At 40.2% G+C, this 22,302-nt stretch overlaps 1 protein-coding gene across 2 annotated transcripts; it reads right to left on the reverse strand.

Annotated features, from left to right (window-relative positions):
• Positions 1-2,440: 2,440 nt before the first annotated feature.
• On the reverse strand, positions 2,441-20,685 carry znf609b (zinc finger protein 609b). Of its 2 annotated transcripts, none has more exons than XM_035948430.2 (5): positions 20,531-20,685; positions 14,574-16,875; positions 14,089-14,455; positions 12,353-12,733; positions 2,441-5,132 (listed from the first exon to the last, which is right to left on the reverse strand). In XM_035948430.2, exons 1-5 carry the CDS (start codon positions 20,647-20,649, stop codon positions 5,089-5,091), a joined length of 3,213 nt encoding a protein of 1,070 aa, XP_035804323.2. In that variant the 5' UTR covers positions 20,650-20,685; the 3' UTR covers positions 2,441-5,088. The 2 variants fall into 2 exon arrangements, with proteins under 2 accessions (XP_035804323.2, XP_035804322.2); XM_035948429.2 differs by having other exon boundaries at positions 14,089-14,458.
• Between the last annotated feature and the right edge of the window lie 1,617 nt (positions 20,686-22,302).

Raw genomic sequence — 22,302 nt, forward strand, 5'->3', positions numbered from 1 at the left:
TTAAGTTGTGACTATCCCCAGTTGACATGGACGTGTTTCCTGAACGATCACCAGGTGTTAAACACCTGACAGGATGACAGCGATCTATGTGGATGAAGCAGAATGCTTGCAGAGATGATCAGTAGCATAATGAGTAAAACGATGGTCTCGTAATTTTATCGCTGGATTACGTGGTTTCGAATCCTCTCACCGTATTTGAAAATACGTGTTTTTTTATTTCGGCCAGCACGTTTCTTTTTACTGTCTGTAGATGATATTTACATGGATATAGACTTTATTAAGCAGCGATGCCGGCGTTTTTCGGTGAGGTCTTCTTTATCTGGTATCTTTATTTCACGTAAATCCAGGTCTGATCGTGACGAATCTGCGGACGAAACATCTGGAGACGGAAACTATCGCCAGTTAACCTGATCACCAGTCAAACTGGAACACCGGCTTGTTTGTTTTTGTTCATCATGTGTATGTTTTCGTTTGTCCGTTTTTGAGCCTCATATAAATATGTATAAAAACATTTAAAGAAAAATTTGGTTGAAAAGAAAAAGAAATCCTGAAATTCTCACCAGATGACTTGAACAAATCTGTCAGTAATTTAATAAATGACTTCCTTGAAACGTTTCTCTTCGATGGTAAAGACATTCAGACGAGTTTCTGTTTCATAAAAGCATCCAGATGAGGCTCGGGAATTTAAACCATCAAACTCGTTTATTTTGTTGCTTCTTGAGCTCGTTTCATTTCAACGTCCCTCTGCAGGAAAATAAACTTCCATCCTCCTGATGTCGATTTGCTTTTTTTTTTTTACAAACAAAATTTTTTTCTGATCTTTCCTCTTGAACATGTGAAACTTGCATGTGAATAAAGTTAAAATCTATAAAATAAACCTTCCAAGAACCCTTAAATCAGATTAAAGCATCACATCAGACCGACTTCTCCTGGAAAATGAGAGTTTCTGCTTGTAGGAACATTTTAAAAAGTTGCAGCTTGATCTGTTTGAGTTCATCTGATAAATAAATGCAGTTGGACATAATTTCCATTTAGAAAGACGGAACTGTGACTTTTCTGACCGTTTCTTTCGTCCTGCTTCATCGCCGTCCTCCACAAAGTTTCCTTTAGTTTCGTGGTTAATCCGGACTAAACCCTCGGTGTGTGATGAGAAGGAAATCAGAGCAGGTGTCGTCAGTTGAAGCTGATTTGAGATCAGTAGATCACAGGTGTTTAACGTGTGAAACCTGCATAACTCAGGTTTTTAAATCAAACATAAGCACATTATTAGGAATTATTTTAGTTCAATCTGAAGATATTTTAATAAACGAGGCCCCAGAACTGCAGCCGACCTCACATCAAGAAATCAGTTCAGAAAAATTCTCTGTCTGCTGAAAAATCCCAAATCTATGCAAAATGTCTGACACCAAATCCTTTAAATTTAAATCTAAGGTGACATTTTAGAAGCTTTGAATGTTTTACATAATTATTGACTTCAAGATATTTTATGACATAAAAATACTGACAATAAGAATCCATTTATTTTCCACAAAAATCACAGAAAAAAAAGTATAAATTTACATGTTGGCTGTTAAAAGAATAAATAAATCTGTAACTGTGAACTGGATGTAAATCTGCAAAAAATCTTGTTATTTTAGAGATATTTGCTGTTATTTTCACAGTTTTTGAACACTAGAATAAACAAAAAAAACATTTTTTAACGGTGTTTTATCTAAATTTATGTTCCACATATAAAAAACAAAAACCCAACAGAAACACATCAATAACTTATTTAAAGTTTTTTACATTATCTCTACTCCCCCTCTCTAATTGTAAAATCCCAAATCTCTATAAAATGTCTGGAAAAATCTGGCTTTTAAACTCATTTTAGAAGCTTCATACCAGCAAACACATTATTTACCCAAATATCTGCTCTAAACTGGTTTTACAACATAAAGGTACTCAGCTGAAAGGGGTTTTCCACAAAATAGTTTAAGAAACGCATCAATAACTAAATCTACGTCCCCTCTTAAACTGAAAAATCCCAAATCTATGCAAAAGTCTTTTAAAATCTTTAAAATTTAAATCGAAGGGGACATTTTAGAAGCTTTTAGCAGCAAATCTCGGATTATTTTACATAATTATTGACTCTAATAATCCCTCTGAGCTGAGAATAAAAATGATCTAATGAAGGTTTTCCACAAAATGATCAAAAGAAACATCAGTAATTTAATTTTCTTTTGTCCCACATCATCGTTCTCTGCAGCATTTTCTGGCTTCAATGTCGTCCTCCAGAAAGTTTCCTTTAGTTTCTCGGTTAATCCTGACTAAACCCTCAGTGTTGGGAATTATTTCAGTTCAATCTGAGGATCTTTTAAGGAACGATTCCCTCCCAAACCATCGATCCGAACGCCTCCTCATCAACACCGATGTGAATCCAGTGATCAGTCCTCGGGACGGATTGTCTCATAAAAAGATTTATTTTTTCCAGCCCAAATTTACAAAGGCAAGTTACAGAGTATTGTATAAAAAAGAACCATGGTAATGTACACTTTACACAAACTCCTGAAGGGAGAGGGAGAAACGAGGAGAGGAGGGAGGAGAGTTCTGAATTTCTCACACAGGAAGAAACAAAAAGAAACCAAAAAGAAAAGAGAAATGAAGACCTTGTAAACATCCGTAGTGAGCGCTGGTGCTGCGCTCCGGGAGGGAGGGGGAGTTTGCGTGATGGTCGGAAGGTCAGGAAAAGGACAAACGAGCGAGATGTCTCTGCGTTTTCACAGGAGAATGTTCAACTAGGCACCAATTGAGACAACTGCTGGCCAATAAATATACTCTTCACCATGAAACAAATACAGTCCTGCAAAATACAAGAGCCAAGCACTTTCCAATATGTTGATAGCAAACATTACTTTTCTGGCTTTTCATACACTTTAGTATATAGAGGATTTTTCACTGGGCTTCGCTTTACTACTGAGATAACATTACTACTCTCAGAGAGAGAACAAATGCACTTGTCACAACCATTGTCTGATAAAACTATATGTACTGTATGCAGTCTGCTGGTACTAAAACCCACTGACTGAAGGACAACATCACAGCTGCCTAGATACCCTCACAGATTAAGTACAAACACCACCACATTCAGTCTATTCACGTCAGCCATTCTTCTTTAAAATGCGCTTAAAAAGTCAAAATAGAAACCGTCTGGGGCGAGAAACCGGCAGCTTTCCTCCTTGGAATGTCCAAGAACCTGGAAACGAAGAGCTGCAGCTGATCGGAGAGACTGAGATCAACCGGTGGGCGGTTTATTCAGGGATCCGAGTGTTTAATGAGGAAAAAAAGAGACTACAACAATGGGAACATTAAAAGTAACAAAAAATAAATCGATAAAATTAAATTTAATGACATCGTGGTCAGTATTCTACTCTCTAATGGTTTTAGAGGAACGTTAAGACAACCCTCAACACGTTAAACCTTGTAGAAAATGGGCTTTTTCCCTCCTCACACCAGAAACAGGAACCAATCGATGGATAGTTTCAGCTTTTACAACCCCTGAGGTATGAGGAACATCTGATTTAAAGCCAGGAGGAACTCCGATGTCCATTTAAAAATTAATTTAACTCGTTGCTCTACTTTAACCGACTCTTGTTCTTTTCTTTGGAGGTGGGGTCGTCTCATGCGTTTCTATTTACCGGGACAGTCAGCTGACCTGTCGTTGGCCCGTTTCTGGCCGGATCTAAAGCGAAAAAACGCAAAAACATGCTAAGAACCTGTCTGAGGTGTTTCTGGTGAAGCCACGTTAGCAAGCGAAGCACCGAGATGCAACCTGAAGCCTGGAGGGAGACGATGGGATGAACGGAACGAAGCCGAAGCAAATAAAGCTGCAGTGAGACGAGTGAAACTGTGAGGCAAAGAAGAAGCAGAAGAAGAAGAAGAAGCAGAAGCAGCACAGAGACTCTGCAGCGACAGATGTGACGTCACGGTGAAACGCTGTGAGGCTGAAAGCTTTTTAACACTTTTTTTCTTCTTTTTGAACAGTTGCGTTCTGGGATAAATATAAACATTTATGCACATTAAAAAGGAGGATTAAAGTCTATATTACAGCAGAAAAATTACATGAGTGAACTTTTCACATTGTTTACAGGAAACAATCAAACGTGACAGAGCTGGAAAAGAAGCACAACCTGACAGGAAAACAGCCACAGAGCAATCGAACGGCTTCGCTAACGTGGCTTCACCGCGTTTTAGAGTGGAAACAGACAGAAAAAACAAAAAAAACAGGACCAACACCAGCATCAGACACATTCAAAGTTGAACACAATGATATGGAGTAGAACTAAATGGAGAAAAGAAAGAAAACATGAATAGTGTTGATTCTCTGTTGAGGTGTTCGCGGTCCCTTCGCAAAAAAAAAACAAAACAAAAAACACGACGACATCATCCCTGAAACGAAAACTGAGGGTTCAGAGAGGATGGGAGTTAATGACGATGGAAAACCAACGAATAAACTTCAGTCTCAGGCTCGGAAGTCTCTGAAGAAAGCAGCTGTTACCATTTTCCCTCTCCCTCCCCCGGTAGCCAAACGTTTGTCAAGTTTAGGATTTTCTGCTGATTCATGAAGCCAAAGACAGAAGAGCTGAAGCCTCCTCGTTCTGCGTCCCTCTTTCATTCACTTTGACTCCTCTTTCCCCATCAGCCACCCTTCTTCCTGGCCAATTTCTCTCTGCGTGACTAAATAAAACAAATAATGCAGTCAGAAAAAACAAAACAACAACGAGAGAAGCTGTTGTGGCATCCCATAGTCTCTTTTTGCATTGTGTTTGTTGACAGTGCAAAGACTAGATAATCAGCGGGTCGGTGTTTCCTCTGACGGCCAGAGAGAGCGATGGCTTTGAACCTGGTTTATTCTCAGTCCTGTTACAGTCCAAGGTTTGGAGAATTCTTTTACGAGGGGAGGAGGAAAAAAAACAACAACAAAAAAAACAGCAAAAACAACAACACTTTGCCTCGCCTCGGGGCAGAAGAAACTAAAAAATATAGGTAGAAACACCATTCAACTGATGTCTAGAAGGTTTCACCCGGAGATCAGCTTCTCACGTGAGCCGGTCACATGAATCTCTGCAGGGTTGAGGTGTGACGGTCAGGTTTCCCTGGAAAGACACAAAACACACACAATTATTAAAGTTAGTAACACATGGTTGATCTAAACAACACCTCAGAATACGGGAGAAGACGGAACTTTATGGAGACAAAAATGACAAAAACATGAGAATAAACAAGCTGTAAGATATAAATATCACACATTACTAAAAATAACAATAAGGAAGCTAGACAGGACTAGAATGGAAAAATGAAACAGTAAAGGAAGCTTATTTAATTGAATACGACCGACTACTGACAATGTTTTAGCTCAGTGCATTAAATATAAACCGTAATGATTTAAGGTCAGATCAATCCTTCATTTCTATTTATTTTATTTATCAGAGTATTTTCTGCGATTGAATTAACATTAAAATAATTATCTATTGATAAATGGGCTCAATGCTTCATTTTTCAAATTCAAAATAAACTTTTCTTCCAGTAGGTTGTTAATATTATCACTAGTTATTTACTGTGACTGAAAAGAAGAAACAGCTTATTGTGATTTTAGCAATATTATACTACATGTAGTTTAAGATTTTACATAAAAATATCCAAACATCTTAAAGAATATGAAGCATTTTACTCTATTTACACACAGCTGCATATAAAATAGTTTCTTAATTAAAATCAACAGTGGTGCATTAAATCCTTCCTCTATGATGCCTAAAATGCGCAGTTTTTGTTTAGCCCAGAGGTGTCCAACATGCGGTCCGTGGGCCAAAAGCGGTCCTCCAGAGGGTCCAATCTGGCCCTCAAAGTGTAAATATTCCAGAGAAGACATTAACTGCAGATTGTAAATTAGTAAAACTATAAATCTAAAATCATTTCTAGACCATGACAAGTTGTTTGGATCATAAAGTAAAATACTAGATTGTTCATTGTTCTTTTGTCGTTTTGTTTCATTTTTGTCATATTTTGTCTTGTTTTTGTTGCTTTTGTCTGACTTTTGTCTCATGTTTTTTGTTGTTTTGCATTTCCTTTTTGCCTCATTTTTGTTTTTCGTCTTATTTTGTCATATTGTGTTTTGCATTGTTAATTTTTTTGTCGATTGTCTACTTTTTTGCCGTTTTTTTTCTTGCTTTTGTCATTTTTGTCTCATTTTTGTCATTTGTTTGTTTTTTTGTCGCTTTGTAACTTCCTTTGTTAATTTGTTGTCTCTTTATTGTTTTGTTTTGTGTCGTTTGTCCCATTTTTTGGTGTTTTGTGTCTCATTTTTGTAATATTCCATCTTGTTTTTGTTATCTTTTGTCTTTTTTTGTCATATTGATCATACAGTAAATCCTCTCTGGTTCAGTTCCAGGTGACTAAATGTTGTGTTCCTTTGTAGACACTCTGTGATCTGGAAGTTGTAATGTGGAAATGATAAACTGAGGATGAATGTTGATGAAACTGAATTTATTTTTCTTCAGAAATTTCAGGTTGTTCATGATGTTTTGTAAAAAGATAATTCCTTAAATGTGAACATTTTTCTACTAAACCAAAGGAACCATCAGGAGTTGTGGTTATTTATAGGTTATTCTGCTGTGGTTTTACTGGTCTGGTCCACTGGAGATCAGACTGGACTGGATGTGGAACCTGGACTAAGATGAGTTTGAGACTCCTGGTTTAAACTGTTTCAGAGAGGATGTAGTTTGTGATGCGGTTGAAATAACAGATTAACAGATCAACAGCTCCACAAACAACAAGATCCTCCAGCTGAGTCTAACTCTAATGTAGAATCCACTGCAGAGCTGCTGAACATATTTCTGCTCATTGACAAGCGTCATTTCTTTCTGAAGCTGTAATGGAGCAGAGCTGCCACTAGATGTCGCTGCAGGCTGCGGTGTTTCTGTGTCTTGGAGGCTCATTCAACATCTCTATTATCAACACTGTGATCCACTTGTCCTCAGAGGACCTACTTAAGATGGATGAGCTGAGGGCTAAAAGCTGTGCTGCATATTGGACTAGACTGCAGCAGCAGCGAGTGCTTTGTTTGGACACCGTTTGGTTTCTAACAGGTTCTGCTGCCTCCGAGTCGCCAACATGAACGCCGTGTTCTTTTTATTTCACCTCCAATAATCCCAGAACAAAGACACAAGTAGTTGTAGGTTTTACAGGATGTTCTGAGCAGCTAAACACTCTAAAGCAGGACTCTGGTGGTGATTTATTCATATGAAGGTGTCGGTAGGGTTGCCACCTTTCAGAAATAAAAATAAAGGACGCCCATCACGGCTCCTCTGGGCCACAGTTCAGTAAAGTTGGAAAGATATTCACAGATTCAAATTTCCGGCATCAATAACTTGTTTAAAAAAAAAAAAAAAAAAAAACTCGTTAGATATAGGTTATCAAAACATAACAATAACATAACAAAACATTGGTGTCAACAGGAGCCAGTTGAAGGCTGCAGTGATTTTAGTGACACTACAATGTATAAGAGTGAAGTTATTGAATATTTGTGTCTCTCTTTACTGTTGCAGCGGTTTTGCAAATTGCAGACGAGACGGACCCTGTTCACTCCATAGACACCAATGTTATTCCTGTAGCTTGAAAGAAAGCTACTTTTGATAAAACTGGGCTTGTAGCACATTGTCTGCCTTGCAACAATGGGAAAGAGGCACCGTTTATGTTTTGACAACCTATATCTAATGAGTTATTGATGCTGGAAGTCCCAATCTGTGAATATCTTTCCAACTTTACTGAACTTGGGGCCACTACCACCTAAGGAGTGATATATTTAATTTTGAAAAAAGCATTTAGCCATACTTAAAGCTTTAAGTGCTTTATTAACACGGAACTAAAAATTTTGTATTGTTTTATTATCACAGGTTCTGTCTGAAAAGAGGTGGCATCATTTTAAACAGTGAAATCAAACTAATAAAATGTAATGACCAACCAGTGAGCAATACTGGATTCTGCAAAAACATAAACAACTTTTCTTTTATATCTAAATCTTATCTTAACACAGTTAATGTATGAACTTATTTATGTGTGTATGCATGTATTTATTGATTTATTTAGTACTGTTAACATATCAGAGTTCTGAGTGAGTTTTTCTTAAGATAGGCAAAGGCCATTTATTGATTACATATAGGCTGTTAAATGTTTATTAAAAACTAAAAAGCATTTAAAAAAAACAACTTAGGCATTTATTGAGTCACTAAAATACTGTAGAGTACAGACCACATCAGCATGATTATAAGCATCCTCTGGTAAATTAACAACCAGATACTGATGTCTCTCACCATATGGACTTCAGGAGATGATTAGATGATGATAAACTGTGACCTACTGGTTGGGTTCTCTCTGTTCTCATGGTTCTTACATGTTTGTCCCCTGACAGCCAGGTCCTAATGTTTTTGAGCAACACACCATACTATGACGTTTTTACAATGAGGGTTCTACTATGAAATTGTGAAATAAAGGACGATTTCGTATTTTAAGGGATGGGTGGCAACCCTACCAGCAGCAGACTGACCGTGAAACCAACACAAGCCTGCTGAGACACATGGACAAACCCAGAGCAGCTGAATGCAGGAGGCCGACACCTAGGGTTGCCACCCTTTATTTGACAATTAATTGTTGCGTCCCGTATTGAATCACTACGGGACGCAAATTTTTCCGTATTTTCATAAACGTCCCAGACAAATCTGTCACACACTCATCCAAACTGTAATGAACAAAATAAAACAGCAAATATTAAGGGCAGCCAATTTCATCTTCATAGGACCTATTCATTCCTTATTCATATCTATGTAGCGAGGACCCGATACGAGGTCCAGCGGATAGACCTTCTCTGCGTGCCCAGTCCTACCCGGTCCTACCCGGTCCTACATGGTCCTACCTGGTCCTGTCTCTGGTTGCCTGGTTACAGACGCTGCTGCTCCCACGCATTTAAAAATGTCTGCAAGCGAAACTCCACCATGTCCAAAGAAGCAAAAACGTTTGCATATGTACAGACTGGAGTGGGAAGAGTGGAACCCCTGGCAGTAGGTACAAACTGTGTTTTCTGTTGCTCATGGACTGGCTGAAGTAAGGCAGCATCAACATGTAAGAACCATGAGAACAGAGAGAACCCAACCAGTAGGTCACAGTTTATCATCATCTAATCATCTCCTGAAGTCCATATGGTGAGAGACATCAGTATCTGGTTGTTAATTTACCAGAGGATGCTTATAATCATGCTGATGTGGTCTGTACTCTACAGTATTTAGTGACTCAATAAATGCCTACGTTGTTTTTTTAAAATGCTTTTTAGTTTTTAATAAACATTTAACAGCCTATATGTAATCAATAAATGGCCTTTGCCTATCTTAAGAAAAATTCACTCAGAACTCTGATATGTTAACAGTACTAAATAAATCAATAAATACATGCATACACACATAAATAAGTTAATACATTAACTGTGTTAAGATAAGATTTAGATTTAGATTTAAAATAATGTCTGTAGGGAATTTCTTTGTCCAGTATTCTCCATTCAGTTGTTTATGTTTTTGCAGAATCCAGTATTGGTTCTTATTCCATTTCATCTACCCATATTGTAAATATCTGGCCTCCTTTGCACATGTTGGCATTTTTAACATTGTTTTTTATATATGTACATTTGATTTTATTATTTAATGTTGATATTTTATTACTTATTGCTTGTTGTTGTGCACTGTTCAGTGGAAGCTATTTATATTTTCGTCATGCCATGTATGATGACAATAAAGCCATTCTAATTCTAATTCTATTGCACACTGGTTGGTCATGACATTTTATTAGTTTGGTTTCACTGTTTAAAATGATGCCACCTCTTTTCAGACAGAACCTGTGATAATAAAACAATACAAAATTTTTAGTTCCGTGTTAATAAAGCACTTAAAGCTTTAAGTATGGCTAAATGCTTTTTTCAAAATTAAATATATCACTCCTTAGGTGGTAGTGGCCCCAAGTTCAGTAAAGTTGGAAAGATATTCACAGATTGGGACTTCCAGCATCAATAACTCATTAGATATAGGTTGTCAAAACATAAACGGTGCCTCTTTCCCATTGTTGCAAGGCAGACAATGTGCTACAAGCCCAGTTTTATCAAAAGTAGCTTTCTTTCAAGCTACAGGAATAACATTGGTGTCTATGGAGTGAACAGGGTCCGTCTGCAATTTGCAAAACCGCTGCAACAGTAAAGAGAGACACAAATATTCAATAACTTCACTCTTATACATTGTAGTGTCACTAAAATCACTGCAGCCTTCAACTGGCTCCTGTTGACACCAATGTTTTGTTATGTTATTGTTATGTTTTGATAACCTATATCTAACGAGTTATTGATGCTGGAAATCTGAATCTGTGAATATCTTTCCAACTTTACTGAACTGTGGCCCAGAGGAGCCGTGATGGGCATCCTTTATTTTTATTTCTGAAAAGTGGCAACCCTAGCTGCTGGTGAAGGGAGGAGCTGCTGGTTGTAGCTGGCAGCAGCAGCAAAGAGGGAATATACCACACTCTGCTCTGTTTCCTTGTTCAGTTAATTTAGATTTAACCCTCGTGTCGTCCTGCGGGTCATATTGACCCGTTTTAAAGTTTGAAAATGTGGGAAAAAAATTTTTTTCACAGTAAAACTTCTGATGTACACATTTTCAACATTTTTGGGAACATTTTTTGGTGGAAAAAAAGAAATTTTAAAAATGTTTCTTAACAACATTCACAAAAAGATTTTTATGTGAAGGTTCTTCAAGAAAATATCAGAAGTTTTACTGATATGTATGGAATCACTTCAGATATTTTTAGGATTTTTTTGGAAGATTTTTACTCATCTTTTGAAAATATTTACAAGAATTTTCTTGTCAAATTTGGGGGATTTTTTAAAAAATAAAATCTTAAAGGGAAACTTTTAAGGAATTCTTGGAATTTTCTTCCTGAAGGTTTTGCAAATTTTCATAAATTTGGGGAATTTTTTTGCTGATTTTTGAATTTTTTTCAGACAAGGAAACAATATTTTTTGGTGCCTGTAAATGAGGACAACAGGAGGGTTAAAGCATCAATTCAACCAACGCCCCACATCTGATCAGCTTCAGTTGGACAGATATTTTTTAAATCATGGCAAATATTGATAGAGTTGACTTAAAACGTGGATATTTCGTGACCAAATCTGCCCCTTCCTATGACTAGTTAGCATTATTCTATCATGGCAGGGAAGCAACACTAAAGACCTTCTGGGTCAATCTGAGGGACTTCTGAAGTCCATGGGATATATCTGCATGCATTTTTATTAAAAGTAAAAAAAAAAAACTGTTTTTATGTTCATTATGATCATGTCTTTACAAATTCCATCATTATTCATTATGGAAACAATCATTTATTAATAAAAAATGACTGGATATCAACTAAATGTCAACTAAATAACCGTCTGAATTTAATACCAACCACCTTCTAATGAGCTAAACAATAATAAAATGAGCTTTGGCTTCCAAGGTTTGACTTATTCAATATAAAGTAGTCAACAGGTTTACTGCAATAGCTTTAGAAATAACTTTACATTCAGTATATATAATATTTAGAAGACTCTTTCTCTACAATGTCGTGGTGTTTGGTTATAGGCGGTCATGTTGATTTTAGGCCTGAAAACAGCAAAAATGTCAACTATGATACTAAAAGTCCTGCAGTTATATACTGACCCATATGAACACATCAATGAAACTACAAAATTTCAGGACTGTAGCTACATCATTTCTCAAGTTATGGAATTTCAAACATTGATGTTTACACACCTGGCCTTACAACTTTACATGTTTTACTATGGATGGATGGATGAACTATAGATAGACAGATAGATAGACAGATAGATAGATAGATAGACAGATAGATAGATAGATAGATAGATAGATAGATAGATAGATAGATAGATAGATAGATAGATAGATAGATAGATAGATAGATAGATAGATAGATAGATAGATAGATAGATAGATACTTTATTAATCATGATATGTATGCACAGAAAACAATCTGACTAATGTGAGATGGTCAGGCGAGAACGTTCTTAAAAATTTGTTGAATTGAGGTGGAATGACCCGGTAGCAACCATTAGAGTTTTTAGACCTTTTTAGAAGGAAGAAGAACGGGGGAAGACCTGCAGCAAAAGGCCGTGAGCTGGAATGGAAGCCAGGCCGCTGTGTCGGGGACTATAGCCCGTTTCTGGGTCGCTATCTGGGCGACAGACTTTCTGTTCTACAATCTACTGTGGTTCTAGAGCGGGTTACTGACTGACCTGTGGCGTAGGACAGGTCGTATTGCCCTGAGAGCAGGGGGTATCCCAGGTGGTGGTGGGAGGGCATGATGCGCTGGGACGGCGAGGATCGCGGTCGGTCCACGTCTCGCTCCCGTTCCCGTTCGCGCTCCCGTTCCCGGTCTCGGTCTCCGGCAGCCCCTCGGTCCTGCTCCCTCTCCCTGTCGTGGGGCAGCTTGTCGCCTACAGTCGGGGATTTGCTCTTGTACTGGCTGGCGTGCTGATGCAGGATATCGAGGGCTTTGGAGTCCGTTGCTGTTTTGGTGACGGTGGGGCTAGCGCAAGATTTGTCGCTGACTTCCTCCCCTCCGGCTATTTTACTCCCGTATGGAGAGAAGGGGTAACCTCCGGGCAGATAGGAACCTAAGAGCGATGAGGAAACATTTCGATTTACATGGAATACAAACGAGATTATTATCCATTAATGCAAACATTAGTCATTCTTGAGGTGAACATGATTGATTTTAGATCAGAAATCAGTCCACTTGGACTCCTTTATCCAAGAACTAAACAGTAGTACCACTAGAATTTCTCCACATGGGATCATTTTAATCTTAAATTGTAAACACACAGACTGTAAATATTGCACTGTGGTTCACCATAAAGAAAAGCTGTTTGGATACACTAACTTGGCTATGTTATGTATGTTATCAATAGGCTGTTTCAGGGTGGGCTCAACCTTTATGTGTGTTCCAACTTTAAGAACCGGCCGTGTAGAACTACTTTCGGAGTCGTTTTCAGGGGAAAAAGTGGTCCTGAAAAACAGCTTACTGCTGATTAGTTAAATTTAGAGATGACCACATTAAGTAGCGATCTGTTCCCCTTTCAGACATCGCCACTAACAATTTAAGATCTGTCTTATAAGCTAGCACATCAAGTTTCCATTCTTTTATTTCCTGTGCACTCACAGAACCAGGTTTATGTCCAGTAATTCCTGTTTTTTGTTGTTTTGTCGCAATTGGAGTTAACATCAGGGTCTTGCTACATCAGTAGCAGCCATATAAAAACGCTAACATTTACCGAGAACTCACTCATTATCAATGTAGACTAAATTCTTAGGGTCATGTTTACCAGAATGACCAGATATTTGAAGATTAACACAAATTCAACCACTCCTACTTCTCTTTGTACAAGCATTCAAAGATCTTCACTATTACTGGTGAAAATAAAGAATGGAAGGACGCATGAAATTTCCCCAGAAAATACGATTTTCCACTTATAATCCAACTCTAAACCTTTGTTAGGGACTTTGGTTCCAACAAAATCAATCCTTGATTGGCTTGAACTATCTAACTTCCTTATAAATTACTTCCATGCTGCCCTCAAAACACCAAAGGAATACAGTTGCTTTGTGGAGCTTTTGAAAATTACATTCTCTAGAAAAAAACAAAATGTGCAGGAAACTATATCTGTTAAGACTATACAACTAAAGCTGCACTGATTCTTTAGAGCCAATGTCTTTACAAGCAAAAAGTAAGTCATGTGAACTGTTACCTTTCAGCTGTTCACAACTTAAAACGTAGTTTACGTCAGCAGTTTATGCACCGTTCTTCAATAATGATCATGTAAAGTGTTCGCCCAAAAAAAGCCACTGGTGATTTGGACTAATGATGAAACTCACCAGCCAGACACTGGATGATTTTACCTTGTCATCAGTTCAACATTTTTTACACTGCAAAATATATTTACTTATATTTGGAGTAAATGTAATGTCATACCTGGGTAATTCTGCATCATGACTGAAGGCATGCCCCTGTATCCAGGGTGGTTGGGGTCATAGCCTTGTCCATAGGGGTAACCATGCATGTAGGGCATGTAGCCTTGGTGCTGTGCTAGTGGTGATGAGAACTGCATGTGAGGATTAGAACGAGAGTCTTTGCTCAGAGCCCGATGGTCTTCAGAAGTGATTCTGGGATCACTGCCCTCTTTGCTGTCCTCCTTGGGCCCACTTTGACTGTCCTTGGGCCGAGGCCTGTCTTCCTTTAATTTACGGTCGCGTTCCCGCTCTCTGTCCCTTTCATCTTTCCATCGAGGTTGTTGTTGCTGGTGTTCATCTTCTGCTTGGGGCTTCTGGCTCTCGGGGTACTGCTGAGGGTGAGAAAGACGGCTCAGTCAGCAGAAACCAGCATTTAAATACTGAAATAACTAAAAAACATTCTCATTAACAGATTCATAAGCACTGAGAGAGTAGATGGGTATTTACCTGTCTGTACCACATGGCTTGCTCCATCCCTGCCTGGCTTCTGGACTCCAGTGCTTGCTTGGAGTCCTCCTTTCCATGGTGGCCCCCTTCAGTCAGCTTCATCTTTAGCCCCTCCGCTTGCTGGGACTTTGGGTCCTCCACCTTTATGCTTCCCATGGACTTGGAACAGGGCTCGGAGGGTGAGTCCCTGGATTTGCTTGGAGGTTGCGAGGTCTTTCCAAGGTCTGACTGACTCGGGGCTTTGGAGAGGCTTGGTGGCATTGGGCTCTTCTGCTTCCACTCCTCCTTCATGGAGGCTTCTCGCTCTTTCATGGCTACGTCTGACTTCTTCTCAGCAGCACGATGCTGTTCAGCCATCTGTCGCTGCCGCTCCTCGTACTGTTGCCGGTAGGCTGGGTTGGTGTTCATCAAGTGGTTATGGTAGGCTTGATCAGGATGGTATGCGTATGGAGGGACATAAGCATACTGGTTGTAGTAGAGAGGCTGCATGTACATGTTGGATCTCTGTTGGATGACGGAGGGTTGCTGCTGCTGCTGGCCAGGAGCAGTGCTGTCAGGTTTGCGCTCTTCATGAACCTCAACCTTGACTTTTTCTTCACCTTGGTCCGGCTCATCATCTCGTTTGATTTTAACCTGACCTTCAGCCACTGGTGTTCCTGGATTGGGCCCACCTGGACTGGGGTTGACGTAATTGGGTGAGTAATATGTCTCATAACTGGCATAGTACGGGGAATCTTTGTTGGGTGTCTGGTTTGGAAAGAGCGCTTTTTTGACACTTTCCCTGATGGCTTGGTCCTCTGTCCTGACTTTGACACCTTCTAGTTTTCCTTCACCATCCTCACCAGCATCTGAAATATCTGAGTAAGCTGGGCTATTGGTTTTGACTGAAGAGTTGTCAGCTCCGTTCTGGTTCACTACATGAAGTGGTGTGAGGGGCTGTGGCATCCCACTACCGTCTATCCGACTGGCGACACCAATGGATGGGCTTGGGGCGTTGTCAGAAAAGCTGTAAATCTTGTCAGCCTCTGCCTTGATACTGGCCAAGCGACTCTGATGAGGATCTGAGGAACCATTGAGGAGTCCTTCTCCCTTATTCCCTTGATCACAAGGTTCGGCGTATGGAAGCTTTCCTTCCTCCAGTTTCCCTCCTTTTCCTGGAGGCTTGGGACTGTCTGCTTCCTTCCCACCATCCTTTTTCTTTTTGTCCTTCTTCTTCTTGTCTTTGGAGCTACTCGGGGCAGGATCTCCAATGGCAGGGGGTTTCGGCTGTGTGCCTTTCATTTGAGGACTCTTGGGGATTCCTTGAATAATTGGGGTAAGCCCTGGGGAAGAATTTGGGTTTCCAGGAGGAAAAGAGTACATCTGCTGGGATGCTGGAAGGCCAGGACCCATGGGTCGCGGTGACTTCAAGTTTTTCTGGCCCATTTTATCAGCTTTTGTGCCAGCGCTACCCTTTTTAGACTTATCTGATCCTCTCTTATCATCTATACCATCGTTACTGGCCTCATCAGTGAGGCATGGCCCATCCTCACACCCATCCATCGGTGTACCTCCTGTTTCTGGATCTGTCTCGGCAATTTTCTTTTTACTCTTTGAACCAAACTTGCCAGAAGATGGGGAAGGACTCTGAGCCTCAAAGTTCCTGCCTTTTGGAGTGACAGACCGTGCAGGAGATAAGCATCCTTTCTGAGAGATGGAGGCTCCGTTACAGTTCCCTGGTTCGGGGTGGAGAGTTGAGTCCTCTCCATACTCACTGTCTCCATCCATTTCCAACTTTATGTCATCATCATTGTGGGCACGGGCTTGGTGGTACTTGAGACCATTGATGTGCTTGTATTTCTTGTTGCAGTTGGGGTGTGGGCAGTCAATTAGAATTGGAGAGGGGCAGCTGCGATCGAGGGGAGGTGGAAGTGGCTCAGTCTTAATAGAAGGGATAGGGAGGCCGGTTGGTCCCACCCCTCCACTGCTGGAGTTTGTCCGCATACGTTTGTTGCCTTTGGTGTCCTCTGAGCTGGAATTGGGTTCCATGTCTGAGGCTGGTTTGGTCTTACGTTTTCCAGCTGAGGACGGGCTGGCCTTGATGTCCTCGGTGTTGCTGTTGGGTGGGGTGCGGCGCTCCGACGGCGTCTGGCTGCCCCTTCGGCCTTTGCTGTTAGACGCGGCACGGGTCTTGTTGGTGGTGCCTTTGTTGTCTGACGAGTTGCTGTTCTCGTTGATGGGGGTGTTACTGTTCGGTCGCATTCGTTTACCTCGACCACGACCGTTCCTCATCTCCAGATCACTTGTAGGGGATTCACAAAACCTGCAGCAGTGTTGAAAATCAGACAGAAGGGTTAGTCATGTCACAGTATCAATGCAAGTGTAACAGTTCTTTATTTTAGATTCTGAAGTAATATAATGGGAATACATTGCTGTGAAAACTGAGTAACACTATTCCAACCCATCTCCCTTCAGTCATTTTCATTCTTATTATCTTACAGCATTTAATCACCGTGAATGTCATTGGCACTTTTGACAGTGATCAACAGTCTGTCACGAAAAATGACAAATCTCATCAGTGTTGCAGTCAGCTGTTCTTGTGAAATGGAGATCACCTGTGTGGAATCAAGATGTGACAAGTGACCTTACAATAAGTATGCTTGTATCTGGAAGGCAAACCCCTGTTGCCCTCATTAGTCATTGCTTGGAAACCACAGAGGCCCAAAGCCTCTGACTGTCAAGATAAAAGGGGAAAAATGTCAGTTTCTGGCATCTGTAAAGCTCTCTAGATCATAGCAAAGCTTTCGGAGAAAAACATTTTTTTTAGCAAGATTTTGGCTACTTCTGTACTTGGCCATATTCCTCCTAAAGTTTGAGTCAGATTTATTTACATTTTCATTGGGAATCTCACATACACTGTTATTTACTGTGTCGGTGTGCCAAATAACATGGTGCAATTCCACACTGTCTCATAGGAAACTCATAACATAACAGTAATACCCAGGATGACAGTACTGTACATTGTTTACCACAGTGGTGTAAACAATGGCAATTATATCAAAATAGATTCACCATTGTTCCATCCATGTCTTCTTCCAACATACCAAGCTGATGCCTGGTGCACTATAAGCACTTTAAATGAAGCCACACGACTGTCCAAATGAAAGACAAGCGAACATGATTTGAAAAGACAGCCATGAAGCTTCTACCTGCTCTGTAATCAAAACACACAGTCATTCAAATACTTAAAATAGCGGTTTGGCCTTATCTCTCCATAACAGTAATGTAATTATCTTTCTGCACAGCAGTGAAGGTTAGCAGTCTGTGACAAAGTCAGACAAAGGGGCTGGTATGACTCACAGCTTCCTCTACGAGTCTCTCCAAACAATTTCAGCCCCAGCAGGGGATGTGAATACATCCGTAGTCTGACAGTGGTACAGGAATTTAGACTCATTACAAGCCCAAGTTTATATTCAGTCCGTTGAAAGCTTTCTGAATTATTCATGGTGTGTCCCTAATGTAGTCATGCTGCAAACTGTAAGACTATCTTGGTGCAAAAGCAACCTCCCGTACCTAGCATTATTGTGATATACTGTGATACATTAGTGTGATACAGCAGCTCCTTGTTTTCCATTAGCACTACTTTAATTTTGATTATTTTTTTCTATTGCACTTAACCATGCATTTCAAATATAGATTCATATTTACATTTAGATGTGGTGCAGGTGCTCTAAATCACTGGTTCCCAACCTGGGGTCCACGCCCTCCCAAGGGGGGCACCAGAGATCTGAGAGGGGGCGCGAAGCTTTGTCTGCTCTGAGGCTGTGATGTTATAAAAAATAGATTTTTACATTCCAGATAAAATCAGAGTAACAGACTCACTGTGTCATCACAAGTCTACCTATAAAATATTTTTAAAACACATTTATTTGGTCTTTCTTCAGGTTGGCTCGTTAGTTCATCCCGATTCATTAGTTTGTGTACAGTTAGAAAATTACTGACGGAATTGGTGTCTGAAAAACGCAAAACGGGTGAAGATTCATCAGTACCTAAAAACTCCGGCTATACCTCGAGAGTTACCTTAAATTTGGTTTTATTAAAGGACAAGACAGAATTATGTTATTCGTAGTGAAATGCTCGTAAATGACAGCATGAAACCAGCGAATTACGGCGACGTCAGGAAACAAAACACAGTTTGGTAAAGTCGGAAAGATATTCACAAATTCAGACTTCCGGCATCAATAACTCATTAAATATACATTGTCTAAACATAAACGATGCCTCTTTTCCATCGTTGTAAGGTAGACAATATGCTACAAGCCTAGTTTTATCAAAAGTCGCTGTCTTTCAAGCTGCAGAAATAACATTGGTGTCTATGAGCAGCCGGCTGTGCGACGAGTGAACAGGGACCGTCTGCAAATAGCAAAACTGCTGCAAACAGTGAAGAGACACAAATATCTATCTATACACCGCTTTATCCTCACTAGGGTCGCGGGGGGGGGGCTGGAGCCTATCCCAGCTGACTCAGGTGAAGGCAGGGGACACCCTAGACAGGTCACCAGTCTGTCACAGGGCTACATACAGAGACAAACAATCACTCTCACATTCACACCTACGGGCAATTTAGAATGATCAATTAACCTCAGCATATTTTTGGACTGTGGGAGGAAGCCGGAGTACCCGGAGAAAACCCACGCATGCACAGGGAGAACATGCAAACTCCATGCAGAAAGATCCCGGGAAAGCCGGGACGCGAACCAGGGATCTTCTAGCTGCAAGGTGAAAGTGCTAACCACTACACCACTGTGCAGCCCAGAGACACAAATATTCAACACATTTACTGCAGCCAGCAACTGACTCCTGCTTCTCATACTACAACTCTTGGTTTAATATTAAATATTTTTTTCTGATAATTTCAAGGATTTTTTTCGTAAAAAAAATTTAAAAAAATAAATAAATAAAAATCAATAACTTAACTCTTATGCATTGTAGTGTCAACAAATTTACTGCAGCCATAAACTCTCTCCTCCTCGTCATAGTACAACTCTTGAACTCTTGGTTTGATATAAAATATATTTTTGTAATTTTAGGGAATTTTCTATTAGTAATACAATTCAATAACTTCCCTCTTATGTTTTGTAGTGTACTTATGTGGTGGGTGGGTGGGTGGGGGGTGGTGGTTTTGTTGGTGGTGGTGGGGGGTGGGGTGCAGCTTATAGGGGGGGCTCCAAGCCAAATAGGCCACTGCTCTAAATGAAAGCCAGCGCTTGGCAACGTATTTTACACATCCTGTGTGTTTTGCATAACAAAGGCAAGTATCCAGAAATTACAAAAACACCTTTTGCCGCCCACATAACACTGATCTAAGAAACTGCAGCCTTTGAGAAGGAGAATGTTTTACAGTGTTGAGGAAAAGCTATTTGTCCAATAATTGGATTCTGCAATCTGGCTTGTTAGAGTAGCTTTCTATTTCCACTGCTGCCTCCTGGGATGTCAGCCGTTTGCCAATGAATCCTGTTTCTCCAGGTACAACATAAAGACTCATGTTCTCAGTAGATCCAGTGGCTCACTGGCAATTTGGTGCATTAGGCTGCATATCCTTGAGCAGATGCTGCTACAGCAGATTCATATCACAGAGAATATGAAAAGGTTAAGAGACCAAGTACCAAGAGCTTGGATAGAGTGAACGCATCAGTGATTCATGGCGAATGTGAACCCTCCTCTACCTTGACATTTACAACCAGCATGCACGACAGTAAATTTAACAGTACACAAAACCCTGCTGCTTTATCTCTCTTTAGCTTTGCCTGTCAGCTTTGTGCTGACAAACGCTTCCATATTTATGATTTTATTTATCTCCCTTTTTTGCCATCTAGAAATCTGTAACTTCATCCCTGTATTACCATGATTAAATAATCACATGAACAGTGTGCAGAATATGCTTTCTTTAACTGAACTGAAGTGAACCGGCTGCTTACCTGGGGGGAGCCCAGTCATGCCGTGTGCAGTCCAACAGTGTGCCCACATATGTCTTGTTCCTCCAGGTAACATTGACCACCAGCATGCCTGCAAGACAACAAATGGATGATTCACACATTTAGACTGTGTTAACTGACAGTAAGTCATGGACTGAACACAACAGAGAACATCTGTCAGATTCATGTGTAGCCGCATGCACTACGCGAGCATTCAGTTCAGTTCAGTTCAGTTCAGTTCAGTTCAATTCAATTCAATTCAATTCAATTCAATTCAATTCAATTCAATTCAATTCAATTCAATTCAATTCAATTTATATAGTGCCAATTACAGTCAAATTGTCTCGAGACGCTTTACAGAACCCATATGCCTGAACCCCCAGAGCAGCCCTAAGGAGACAGTGGCAGGAAAACACCCTTTGAACAGGGAAAAAAACCTCGAGCAGAACCTGGCTCTAATGAGGGGGGACCCATCTGCTGCTGGCCGGGTGGGTTGAGAGGGACAGAAGAGGTAGAGAGGTAGAGATAGAGGGATGGAGGTAGAGATAGAGGGATACAGATAGAGGGATAGAGGTAGAGGGGAAGAGGTAGAGGGATAGAGATAGAGGTGTAGAGGTAGAGATAGAGAGGTGGGGGGTGGGACACAAGGACCATAAAACACAGCCACACATCTGAAGCTTCCAGCATCCAGCTCTGGGACCAGGGACACTCGGAGAAAGGACACAGAAAGAAACAGAGTGAATGTAATGCAATAATGGTATATATAGAGCATTGTGGCTCCTCCATCAATGTGTTAATCTTTGCTAAAGGGTGTCAGATGCGAGATAGTTCTACAAGTCAAAGATCCTTTTTTAATCTCCTTCACTCAGTGAAGCCGTGGGGATGAGACTGACTGATATCTTCTAAATGACTTGGAACAGACTCAGCTGCAGTCACTATTGTAAAACCTGTAGAAGATAGTGGCAGAAGGTCTCACTAAGAATGATCATGCTCAGGCTGCTGGGGAATTCTCACTCAACACTCCTTCCATTTAAATAAGGCATCTCACAGCGCCAGAGTTCTCCCTGATGGAGAATTACTTGGAGGCAAATACTTTTCGCAACCCTCTATCTCACTTTTCAGCCCAGAAATTTACTACTGTGGGGAAGAGTTTGGATTTACTACTACAGCTTCTTAAAAACAACCAACAAGCTCCTGGGTTCAACCAATTCAACGTGAAGGGTTCAGCCTGACAGACTGTAAATGAGTGCACAAGAGAAGCTTCTTGACTTCTCTGGTATTGCTGCAATCTGTCACACTTAGAAGCTTCTGTGTTGCCATTTGGCTGGTGTGAATTTGGTAGCGCTTGGTGTGAGCTACACAATCCGACCTGTGCCGACTGCGATACCTGACCTCACATTTTAACATCTAAAATTAGTTCCAGGAGATCACATGGCCCTCTATGTACATTTCTCCACTACGAAACCAAATACTCTTCATTTCAACAGCCTGTATGTCATCAAAATGTCACAATCCGTGATGCAGGTTTGCGCAAAGTTACTTAACTACACTGTAAAAAATGTTTGTATATTCTATGGTGAAAAACTGTCAAACCATGACGGTAAAAATCTGTAAACTTTAAAACAGTTTGATGCAGTTTATTTAACATTGAATCACCATAAACAGGTTAATCAGGAGAAAAGTGTGTTTTTTAGATTTTTTTTCCTTTTGACAAAACAAATTTCCCGACTCCTGCACAGTTTTTAATGGAAAAAATGCCATAATATGTAGAACAA

This window comes from Amphiprion ocellaris, chromosome 7, assembly GCF_022539595.1.
Source record: "Amphiprion ocellaris isolate individual 3 ecotype Okinawa chromosome 7, ASM2253959v1, whole genome shotgun sequence".
Lineage (NCBI taxonomy): Eukaryota > Metazoa > Chordata > Actinopteri > Pomacentridae > Amphiprion > Amphiprion ocellaris.